The following is a 13,226-nucleotide window of genomic DNA, read 5'->3' as shown; positions in this document are numbered from 1 at the left end:
TTTCGTGAAAACGTCACTCAATTAGTAAATTGAGTTGAAAAGTCACTTTTTTGTTTTGAACACATTATTAGAGTTATCGTTATACGGTGCTCATTACCTTTATTCGAAATATCTAACAATTATTAACCCATTATTGAATTCTAAAGCATTCGTAAAAACATTAGAGCTGTCAAAACTCGCTATATTACATCACAACTGGCGTACATTTTTGTAGAGATATTATTTGCTAGTCGAATTGTATTCGAATATGAATGACCTAAAATACCAGTTGGAATATGTTACAACTGAAAATACACTTTGACTGTAACATATGTACATATACACACCAGTTAAGAAACAGGTTAAATTCATGAGATAGAAGGGGGAGAAAAGAGCTTTCACAGCATAAGAGTGTGAACTATTATATATGTTTGTAGACATATATCTACGTGAATGACCACTTAAATTTACATGTGATGTTTTTTAAATTGGGGTAATATGTTTTATTGTAATTTCAGGTTACGTTGCCTTTTGCGTCAGCTTCATCGCGGCGAAATACCCGCTGAAGTTCTTCAAAAAAATTTAAACTATGCAGCAAAAGTTTTAGAAGCAGTATTCATCGATGAGACCAAGTGAGTATCTCTCCTAGCGAATATTCAATCATGAAAAAATCGAATAAACCCTAATCGATTCTAAGATTTCAGCTTTCGTTTAATGAAAAATACCAAATATATTAATATTAAGTCATACATACATTATTTACGTACGCTTTGTCAAATTTAAAAATAGACCACAAAACCATTGATAGTAATGCTTTGTTGAATTTTTCGTACCCTTTTACGTGCTAATCGTATTTTAAATATATTCAAACTTGTCAAAGGGTTTCTATGGCTAATTGTCGAATTTCGTCTTCCTCCATTACCTTTTTATCCCGGGGTTTCGCGTCGCTACGGAGCGAAACTCCACTTATAATTCGCATATAAAATTTAAATGATCGACCTGCTAACACGTCCCGCGTGTGTGAGATTGCGTAATCTAAGAGCGTAAGGTACGACATTACTAAGGTAGTTCTTGGGAGAAAACGCGCGGAAAATTGGGAAAATCTGTTCGGCAGTATGGAGAAGACGAAAATCTAGGATCTCTTGTTTGCGTCTACATGTGTATGTATTATATTTTACATAATAAAACGCGATATCTCGTAACAAAATTACGCATAAAAATATAACGAAGAATTATCGTGAGACAAAATTATTATATGAGTATTCTACCATAGAGGATTTCAAATATTTCCTGGAATATATATAATATAATAATAATTTAAACAGCTCACAAGGCAAATAAGTCATAAAAATAGCAATGCTATCACGATTCGTGGTCATCAATTATTATTAGAAACACCACCTTTTATAACGGCTTAAATTATTATTTTGAAACATTCATAAATAATAGCGATGATTCGGCATACAACAGTGTTTTTTTGCGATTTTTAAATTGTGTATATATGACTCATTGCTTATTATATATTTTAATTATAAATTCAAATCAATATGAAAGTACATTTTTAACAGTAAGTTATTTAAAAAAATATATAATGGATGAATTTATAACGTTTTTACGTACTTTTATATAAAAGCAAAAATTTGCTTCGCGGAATATACGCGTAAATAATTTTATTCGCACACATTTTAAATAAAAAAAAAGGTTTCCAAAGTTCAGCAAAGCGTACAAAATTCAATGAATTTCACTTCACACCTTTCGGTCGTACGTTTCTAAATTCGACACGCTTAAAATAATATACTTTATATATTTATATGTCATATGGAAATCATTCCACTTGTAACTATACAATGCACCAGTGTGAAATATCTGTTTATATTATATACATTGTATATATATATATTATTATGTACATGTGTATCACCTAAACATAAATTATTTTTAAATTTGCGATCGTATACGATGAAAGATGAAGTTGTAATGTTATTTTTATTTAAAATTTTTGAATGAGTGTTGATTATTTACTCGAATTGTTCCAAACACTGGTCCGCAGATTGAGATAACACTGCGGGCTAGTTTTTTTGGATTTGATTTTGTTGGGATGAGTGAGTATGTGTGAGTGCGCGGCGCGAGTCCCACTGCAGGTTCTGTGTGCTACAGGGGTGAGGCGGGGTCGGGGGTCGGGGGCCCCACATCGGGGGCGCAGCGCCCGGCTGAGAGGCCCCCAGCAGCAGCCGGCACGGTCCAGACGCGGAGGCTCCGCACGCCGGTGTGGGCAAGGTCACCGCAACATAATCCCCTACAAACCCCATCACAAACCCCATACCACCTTATTTTAACAATTCTAACCAATACTGCTGCTGTTCGAATTGCCCCTGCTGAGGTACAACCGACGACACTAGCGCCCCCTGCTCGACTGCCATTGCTATTTGGCAGAGGAGATGCGTGACACTTTCCAGCGAATCATTTCCATCAGCTTTTCTCAAGTTTTATTTTTATACCTAGTAATGTGTCGTGAAAATTATGTATGTACATGAATATCACCGATTGCCAACATTTTTCGATACAATTTCTTTCGATCAAAATTTTATGTGATAAAATTTTCCTTTTTCAGGTTAGTATCTTTCATATTTTCTCAAACGCCTTTCAGTCATATCTTCATAGTACCTTTCGAGGCCACACAATATCACAATCTTTTGAGATAAACTGTTTTCTTTATAAAGTGTAGATCTATAATATTATACAGTGCTTTCTAAATATGTACATACACATATGTACATACGTATGTATGTATATAAAGTGTAGATCAATGGTCGGGATTCTTTGTCGAAAAAAATTTAAATAACATGTTTCGAACAAAACATATTATTTTAAATATTTATAATTAGTAATTCAATTAATTACAAATCTAGTACATATGTACATATATGTATATAAAAATAAGAGATATAAAAAATGACCACTTAAACGAAAACCATGTGAAACGAATAAGAGGTTAGTAAACATGAATGTCTGTCTGTCTGTGTGTCTCGAATAGGCTCCTAAACCACTGAACCGATTACAATGGAACTTTCAGGATTTGTTTTATGCATGTTGGGAAAGAATACTGTGAAAAAAAAACGAAAAAAAAACGGGAATGAATGTCATTGCAACGCTATAATTTCAAATGTTGTCGCGACCAACATGTTCACTGCCTTCGTTTTTCCGAAAAATGGGAACGGGAACGGGAACGGGAACAGGAACTGGAACTGGAATTGCATGCGTTATTGTGGCATTTCAACGCATGCCGGGTTCAGCTAGTAAAATATAAATTTTAAGATTTTTTTCAATATAAATGAATGCTTAGAAATCTATTAGAAAATGATCTTCGAATTACTCGTACTATTTACTTTTGTATAAAAAAATTCTTTTATTCAATTTAAATTTTATGTGATTTTTGTAAATTTCAAAATATAATATATTTGAAACATTAAAAACAATAGAAATAGAAAAAAAAAATGAGATTTCTCTCACGAAACTTTTTCTATGAATACTGAATTATTTCATAATAAAAATTAAAGTGCGAAAAGGTTTATTTTTCAAATTACATTAATAAATCTTAAGCTACCCACCATATTTACATAAACACAGCGGCCAATCCAACTCAGCCAAATAAATAGCATTAAAATATAGTATGACTTTACTAAAAATAAATTTTAAGCGCTGTTGCTGAAATGGAAATTGGCTTAGAATAATTTGCAAAAATGAAAATACCAGAACTGTTGCATTACAAAGATTCTTTTATTTACCTTTTTCTATATTTACTTGAAGCCTGTGTATTATTGGAACTACATAACAGCAGTTTCGTTTACTATATACATGTATATAATCATTTACATACACAAAATTTTCATACAAGATTCCGAGCATTCTTTAGCACAGCTTTGGCACAATATTACGGTCTGACTTATTTGTATTATATACTTTGTATTATTTTTACAAAGCATCATTCAATGATGCAAATATTATTATTATACGAAAGATAATTTCCATATAAATATACACTTATGCTAAAACTGTATTTATTTTAAAACTAGTTACTGACTACAACTTCGAAATAAATTATAAACCGATTAAAAAATATTGTAATATAGAGTAAATGTAATTTAAACATGACAAGCTTATATATTCAATTTTGCATAGGCAAATCTTAGATTGGATATCATTCAGCATGTTTACTTATTCGAGTTGAAACACGTTAAAATTGATATAACACATTGTACAGGAAATTTCAATTTGAGAAAAGCTGTTGGGATTCTGATAGGATGCTGCGAAAGCTCGATCGTAGCTTTTAGAGTGGTGGTGTCGCTGTTTGATTGACCTAGTCGGCACACACCTTGTCTTGGCCGTTCACTGTTGATGACCCTTTCTGCTGTCTCGTACTTTATTGTATAATTAACCAGTAGTTGCTCTTAGGTGATTTGAATGTGTAATCTTTATTTATTTATTTTTTTGTATTTTTTAACTTAGCTCTAGTCCTGATATCTTGGTATTGCGTGGTACGTCGACTGTTGTTGCCTTCCTCTTTTTCAGTAGAAAAATATTTTTTTGACTCTTCCATCTACATACTTCGTACAACCGAGGTCTATGCGTCTCTATCCCTATTCTATTATATTACAACATTTCAGTATAAACGTGCATGATTTCTTGTTTTTTTTTTACAGCATTATCGTTTTTAATTCTTCTATCTATACATACATATATCTATATGACGTTGAATACAGATCTACATACACAAGCACCGAATTATATTATATTTATGATATTTTTATCTTAAACATTCGTATGGCTGTGATTAATTTAATAAATCAACAAGCATGTTTCATGAATATCTATTATACCTATACATAAAAATCAAAGCACCTTTATATTCATATATTACACACTAAATATATACTTAAATTATTAGAATACTTCTTAAAGAGCGAAAAGGTTTATAATTACAGAGTATAATTATTTTTTTATATTAATTATCTTATTAATAATGTTTTTACTCCAGTATACTAGAACTTAGAACCATTTGATCTTATACGGAATTATGTAAACTTGAATTGTTTATAACAAATACATTTAATAATCAAACTTACAGTTTTATTGAAATTTTTTTAAATTTAATTTTATTAAATTAAGAATGCGAATTTTAGATTTTCATCGATGGACCTAGAAAAAAATTTCATCGCATCAAGGGCACGTTAAATAATAAAAATCATTTTAAATAATGTCCTGTGCCTCCAACGAATCCATTTATCTCGACAAAAATTTATAAAACGAAGGATTTTTTCATATATCTCTTTTTCATAAATAAAATAAATAAATATTTCCTATTGCAGTTTGATCGAGTCAATTATGATAAATTTTGATGGATTAACGAGAAGTTAATGTCGCCGTTTGCTCGAAAATCTCCATACAATGGGTTTTTGTATGGGGGAAGTGCTATTTTCAGAAAATCGTCACTTTTTTCATATTCCCGTGATTATTTTGAAAATAAAAGTTATTGAGAGCTTCATTAAGTACTGTAGTTTGAACATAAAAAAGTAGTGTAGTGTTACCTGTAGTTTGAACATAAAAAATACAGCAAAATAAATAAAATAATAAAAAAAAAATAGTTTTCCATTAGTTCCATCGATGAAAACCCAAAACTTACGTTTTCCACTCCGGCCCAATGTACATTTATATACAAAATGTATAAACAAAATAAGTAAATTTTGATTTAATAACATTATATATTATCAATATTTGTCAATAAATTCAAATCAAAGATTTCTTTTTATTTATTTACATAAAAAATAATTTGTACACTTTTTCGCCCTTTAAAAAATAAGATTTTCCATTCCAATATAACAAATTATATTATACGGCACATTGTGATGCTTTTATCATACTCTTACTTAATTAAAATATGTGCTTCTTTTGATGATAAAGCACACAATTAGAGTAGATACTCCTATTTATTAATTACAATAATATTTTTAAGAAATCAACAAACATACACATACAAAATTTCATTTCATATACATACATACCTTTAATGTACCATTCATACAACATTCACATGAAAAAAAAAAAATCACCATAACCGCATCTAGCATACTGCAACGCTATTATAATCATATTAAGTGTGTATACAAATACAAATAGTGATAATTGTTAAGTGCAAAGTGTTCAATGTGAGGCCAGTGTGCTTCGTGTCATGTCATTGTTGTTACCTCCCCATCATATACCATACATACCATATATATACATACTTACTTGTATGCTGTCCATGTTGTACAGTTCATATGTGTATTTTTTTTTATTTTCACACGAGTTTTGTAATTGGTGTTTGTAGACCAGCGGTGTCCAGACAGCAGTCGGCGCCAACGCTCGTGTTTAGGTGTGTCCCGTGTTCGAAAGCTCGACAATTTTCTCTGCGCTTTTCCGCACACGGCTTTTCTTTTTCATGCATATATGCCACTTTTGTACATACATTTCGTTTGGTGTTCTCTTTTTTTCCTGTACGCAGCATGATTCACCGACGCTTTAAGCTTTTGCTTCCACATAAATATCGCTTGTTTTAATGTGACGATTTATATAAATCGCCGTATTCAATATAAAAATATGGATAGAGCGAGGCGTTGAACTGAATCCATTGAAATTTTATTACAATATATAAAGCTTCGGTCTACATATCGGTTAGGTAAGGAATATTCGTAATTGTATATTGAAATTTCTGAGAATAAAAGTCATATAAATATTATTTAAAATACATTAGTTGCTTACTAGTTGATAAAAAAACGTTTGGGTGAACTTTTTAAGGTTTCAATATGTATAGGTATAATGCTCAACTTTTATTATTAGGCTTATTGAAATTGGCTTGCTAATTTGAATGAAAAATTAATTGAAATACGGATTCGTCAAATTTTAATATATAAAAATTGGTTCTTAACTTATATTTTTACATTTTTCGCCAGTCTGAATTTTATTCTATTTTCGTTTGACCAATTGAATGTGCTTTAACTTTGTTTATTGAGGATTCGTTGAGTTATTTTTTTCACGAACTTCTGCGTTGAAATGCAATAGAGTTGTTTTCCAAATTCAATTAACGAATATATTAAAAATAAACAAACCCGTAAGTAGAGCTTTGAATAAATTAAAAACATTTCAGTTCATGTTTGCATTATATCTGCGGTTCACGCAATATGCTTTCATAATTTCATTAAAATTTCGCAATAATAACACTGAGCAAGAAATATCACGTTTTTTGGTTATTAAAATGGAGACTAGTCCATATTTACTAAGTTTAACTCACTGAATTCGAATATGATAATGATTTTCTTGATTCGCATATCATTTAACGCTCGATTTAGTACGTTCAGATAAAAAATATAGAGACACAAAATCAATTCTTATAATCATAAAAAAATTTCCAAATAAACGCATAGTAGCATGGGGTTAAAGGGTATTATTTTACTTTTCAAATTTGCTAGATAAGATAGAATGGAATAAATTGAATTATGAATTATGAAGGCAATAAAAAATCACAATCAATTGAAAAAACATCTGATTATTGAATCCAATGCTCACTTTGAACATATCAATACTAGATTTCGAGTTAATGACTGCAAAAGCCAAAAAGCTGTAAAAATTGCGCATTTTTTAAACGCTCATTCTCATAAACGAAAACAAACCAGAAAATAAGCACTAGTTAACAACGAAAATGTTATTTTAAGATTGAAATCTTATACAACAAAGGCTAAAGAAACAAATAAACTAGCTATGAAATTTGCAACCGAATACGTTAGTTGTTGAATACTATTTTCTACAAAAATTCTGTCGAGATTTAATTAGCCGTCGTAGCTGCGGAATATTTCATTGCAACAAAAGAACATTGGGAACGAAAGTATAATTTTCAGCGACCGAAATTGTTTTTCTTTATGTTTTATTACAGCGTAAACAGACAAAGGTTGTCCATCCATTATCGTATCCATTACGTTGGTGCTTCTTTCATATCAATTCCATCAGATACAAACGTATTATACATATGTACATATGTACACTTAATTGCTTTTGTCGTTTTAACGAATGTCGCTGTGTGGTTTTCCGGACCGTTTGAATGTTAAAAATAAAAATTTTACTATACCAATGTTATCAAGGTTATGCAAGGGTTATTCAAAATTTAAATCTACGTATCTGAGACTCAAAACGCATTCTGGAAAATCCTCATGAATATATTCAATAAGATAAAACGGACATTGGATTTAGTTCTACGCGTCGTCTGTAACCACGTTCTCATTCTCATTCATATTATATTACATATATTTCGTCATATTCTGAAATTTAAATACAAAACAGACAGAATTACGTCTTAACAATGTACGATAGTATAAATTCATACAAATGATGCGAGTCGACAGTATTCACGTTCCGCTCGGTCCATTTGCAAATTCGCTCTTTTTGGAGCACAGAGTGGACAAAGCCCTCGCCTCGTTGAATTCATACTATTTTTTTAAAATTAGTTGTTTTGTTGTTGAATAAATAAATAATCGCACGAGTGGAAATTCTGTCATTTGAAAATACGATACAGAATTGGTTCAACTCACCCTCACACGGTGCGGAAAAATGTAAATGGGAAATTTTCCACCAATTACACAAAACCGTTTGCTAAAGGCGTAATATAATATTAATGTTGCAATCAACGAAGTTATTTGTTACTAACGATTATTTATTTATTTAAAACGAGTGTGGCGAGAAATATAATATCACTGCTAGAAGTGTCATTTAATTATGATGTAGCTATTTAGAAATTTACTATAGTGTTTTTAGAGAATAACTTAATAAAATAATAATGAAGATTTATTAGTGAAAGTACTGAATAACAAACAAAAGCTAAGTATCTACACAAGTATATTTATGAATTTTAGAAATATTATGAAATAAAACCGATTTTTCTCGATGACTTCTGTTCAACTTCACTGACAGTGCTACAGATTAAAATAAATCTTTACCGGGGAGAGATCAACTCAAATTTTGACTTTATATTTCATTTTCATCGGAAATTCCTGCATACATGTATGCAAAAATTGACTCGATAGAAGTGGGCAAAAATTGATCTAAAAATAAACTAAAAGCTGATTTATAATAGAGTATACAATAAACAAATAATATTACGTGCCCTAATTAAGCGAAAAAATAAAAATGCATAAATTTTACGTTTAAATTATTGCTTGATACAGTAAAAGCCATCCAATTTACAACACATTCAATTTAAAACATGTCACAATATGTACATATGTAGAGTTGTTTGAAGCCGACAGCACAACACAAGCCTTTAATTTCCGCAATTTTAAAAATTCAAATCGCCATTTTGTTTATTCCTACATACATATAGATAAATGTGCCAACAAGCTATTTCGATTAAATTTATTCTACGAGAATCTATGTACATACCTGTGTATTTACATATGGATGTATGTGCCTAGCATTGTTTCTATCTATTTCGCTCGTTATAGTGACGGCTTAGGTTTAATTACAAAATGCCGTGATGTGAGCTGACTCTCTACTAGCCACCCTTTTCAACCCCTTCAGCCTCCTCTTTCACTAGTATTTAATTCCACCTCATGGTGATTATAAAACAGCATATGTCTTCGGCGAATGGAGAAATTCGATGGCAGCAGCAAAATCGGGGAATTCGGGAATTTTCCCTAAGACGATGATATAATACTATACGACAAGCCAAAGTGGCCCTTAGTTTCGCACGTAATCCGATTATTTCAACGACCCGCCTTTAAGTTTAATTTTCTAACGAGCTTCAAATTGAACCGCACTTTAAAATTCAAGATTAAAGCTCAACCGTATAAAATTTCGATTTGATCCGAGGGTCAATTTCAATGCTCGTAAGAAGCTTTAAGCGATCCATTTATAATTTTTAAACCTTTCACGTGTGGTACAATGCTATCCAAATATATGTACATTTTCCACTATAGAGATTTTATCTAAGTATGTCGACTTAGACGATTTAAAAATAATGAAAACTTTTATCAATGCAACTTCTTTCATCTCGAATTCAAACTTTATTCGTCGGACTCGAGTAGAATTTCATTTAAATTTCAAAATTGTTCGTTTACACTGTAAACTTGAGTCCATACGTACGTCCGTTCTTAAAATGCGTATAACTTTACATAAATCAAGCGTGAAAAATATACTCTGTAGTTGTTTTTACATTTGCATAAACTTTTGAATCGATTTCCTCGCAAAATATACCCATAGACAGACAATGTATTCATATATTCTTCGTTTTCCCGAAGTTGGCACAATTGCTTTTAATACAATTGGATATAATGTTATCGGAAGAACACCTCTATTTCTTACTATTATATCATATTTTTCGAAGCATAATAGCGGCCAGATAATTTTTATTGATGACCGAAAAGAAAAAAGAAATGCTAAAAAAAATTTAAGCTGACACGCAAGATTGATGAGACATTTCAAATTACAACGAAATATTGTATATTGGCATTCGAAATTTGACTTTATGAAATATACACAAATTTGATATATTACTTAGAAAATTTAATAGCAGATAAACAAAAATATATGATTTCAAAATATTTTCTAAATATTGCAATGTACCTACTAGTGCAATACAATGCAAGCTTCAGCATGTTGCATGAATTTGAAATTTCGAGTATCTCTGTATAAACACACATGACACTTCAAGTACACTTAAGTTCCGTCAAAGTCTGCAATTTGCTCACTTGGATAATATTATATTATACAAGGAATAACAATGATTGTAAACGTGTACAATGTTGTGTAAGTGTCGTGTCGCACACTTGAGGGGGTAAAACTAATTTCATCCCCCTAGTTAATCTGCCTACATCTATCGTATTCTTGGTATACAATTCGAATTGTATGTGGAAGTCCCCTCACGCGATTCTGTTGTAAAATAATTAGATTCTTCGCGTGGTTGTCTATGTATATTAATAACGCATTAAAAAATAGTTATACTATTCCTGTCAGAACATTATATATATGTGTATATATATATATATATATATATATATATATATATATATATATATATATATATATATATATATATATATATATATATATATATGTACATAGTATATATTTATATTCAATTTCATTTCGATTTTAAGGATGGTTAATAAATAATTGCAAAGAGATTCCGTTCAAAGTTTCTTCGAAAACTTGAACGTCCAGAATGAGTGATTCTCCATAGAACCTTTTTGAAATTGTTTAAAAATTCATATTTTTCATTAAATTAATTGTGATGTCGTAAAATACATCAACGTTATATATTTTAAAATAAAAATGACTGAAACTTGCAGCAGATTGCATGTATGTATGTATGTAAGTAATATTTTTTTTCATAAAGATTTTTTAATTAATTATTAAATACATATATTATACATATGTTTGCCAGTGGTAATATGTAGATGTAAAGCTTGGAAATCGCTGCAATAATTCCAATGCATTCAAAAAAGTATGGAACCCTGTATCTTGGACATAACGAGGAGAGATAGGAAACGGAATACGTGGTTGAGAAGCAAGACGAGAGTAGTTTATATAGTGAAGAGAGTGAAGACATTGAAATGGTATTTCGCGCGTGAACGAAAGGTAGACTAAAGAAATGCTAGAATAGTACCCAAGAGAGTTTAAAAGTATGAAAGGCCGCAAGGAAGATGGGTAGACGAAATCAGGAAAATGTATAAGAGTTGTGCAGAATAGAGAGGATTGGAAGCGTGTTGGAGATACCTTCATCCATCAGTGATGTAAGATGTCTCTAAATAATTATGAGATGATGATATGTATGTAAATAATACATAAATCAAATCGAATTTAGAACACAAAAAATAATCATATGATTATTTTTATTGATAATCCATATTCTAATCTGATTTTTTTTCGATAAACAAATTATTGTATTAATATTATGCAAAAATTTGACCTTTGATAATAATTGAAGTAAATAAATTTGCAATGATTTTAAGAGGACTAAATAAAATAAAGTTAAAGATGGCAGCATTTTAACAATCTTTCTATTGTGGCCAATCTATGGTACAGTTCTGAAAATTTTGCGAGGTTTTAGTATATGTATGTAGGTAATGCCAATTTTATTATTTATGACAAATAAAACAACACAATTTTATTTCACAAGCCTATACAATTCCTTTGTTTGAAATATGATGCAATTAAATGCCGTCTAATTATACTTTATTATTTATATGTACGTACGTATATTTTTAGTAAATTTTGTTCTCTATGATAGTCCGAAGAGCGCGCGTGACAGAGCGACAATTTAGTGGGTGGTTGGTGTGGGAGGAAAATGAGGGCTACCTCAGAGTGAGGTACACGGAAATTAAACGATTATACCCTTAGTCCACTTTGGATGATCGATGGGAAAAGACACCACGTCTGCATGAACGGACAATTGGACGACATTGGAATGAGCGTGGAGATTCACAAGAGCGTTAGAGGCTCTGTGGCCTTCGACATAATAAATTTTATCATCAGGTAAATTCAAGATTCAAAATTTGCAACAAAAAATATTCACAAATGATCTTCTTGTACTTTCAATTGGAAATATATGAACAGTAGTTGACACTATTTGAACTGTATATATATATTATATTATACACTAGTATAATGTTGTGTCGATATTTTCCAATTCTATGACAAATAGGGGAAGTGTTCGAGTTTCCTTCGTTAGTTTCCCGGAACTGATTTGTTCGTTCAAATTTACATTGCAATAATAACGTACGTGACAGAATTTATTATTTCCCTTGTGTGTTTTGTCGCCAGGTGTCAATTCAATTTGAGTGATGGAATTAGAAAGGAAAGCTCTGTAGAATACACACGTACATTTATGTAGAGAGAAAAACTTGCACACGAAATATTATACTGTCGCTTGGACTTTCGGTCTTATAAATATATCAAAATGCTGCTGAGAATTATGAGAAATTTTAACATATGTTTGCGACAAGTTGAAATTGAAAAGTGTGGAAAGATTCGACGTGTTGAAATATGGTATGAATCAATCTAAAAAGTTTTGTCGTTAGGTCTTTGCTGTATTGAAATATTTATTATAGATATTTTCTAAGGCAATTTTTAACAATATATATATGTACATAATTTAAGAATAAGTACATATGTGAGAGTCTAAAAATTGTTGACACGAAAATTTTATTCCTGTGAAAAAAATCTAA

General features: G+C 30.6%; 2 protein-coding genes across 18 annotated transcripts in view; one reads left to right on the top strand and one right to left on the bottom strand.

The window, feature by feature from the left end:
- Positions 1–2,394, bottom strand: part of LOC143918162 (maltase A1-like) — a 50,331-nt gene extending 47,937 nt beyond the window's left edge. For both annotated transcript variants that reach the window (XM_077439902.1, XM_077439903.1), the window contains exon 1: positions 2,326–2,394. The gene's annotated coding sequence lies outside the window, so the exon portion shown is untranslated. The remainder of the gene's footprint in view (positions 1–2,325) is intronic.
- LOC143918159 (dual specificity calcium/calmodulin-dependent 3',5'-cyclic nucleotide phosphodiesterase 1A-like) overlaps positions 1–13,226 on the top strand; it is a 183,445-nt gene that overhangs the window by 156,642 nt on the left and 13,577 nt on the right. For 11 of the 16 annotated variants that reach the window (XM_077439889.1, XM_077439888.1, XM_077439899.1 and 8 more), the window contains 2 exons: positions 498–611; positions 6,344–6,388. In XM_077439889.1, coding sequence (XP_077296015.1) covers positions 498–611; positions 6,344–6,388 — 159 coding nt within the window. Of the gene's footprint in view, positions 1–497; positions 612–2,136; positions 2,257–6,343; positions 6,389–13,226 lie in introns of all 16 variants that reach the window. The other 5 variants (XM_077439887.1, XM_077439886.1, XM_077439901.1 and 2 more) reach the window with 3 other exon arrangements.

Source organism: Arctopsyche grandis, chromosome 10 (genome assembly GCF_051622035.1).
Source record: "Arctopsyche grandis isolate Sample6627 chromosome 10, ASM5162203v2, whole genome shotgun sequence".
NCBI classification, from domain to species: domain Eukaryota; kingdom Metazoa; phylum Arthropoda; class Insecta; order Trichoptera; family Hydropsychidae; genus Arctopsyche; species Arctopsyche grandis.
The sequence above is the reverse complement of the archived record's forward strand: the minus strand, read 5'-3'. Positions and strand labels throughout refer to the sequence as shown.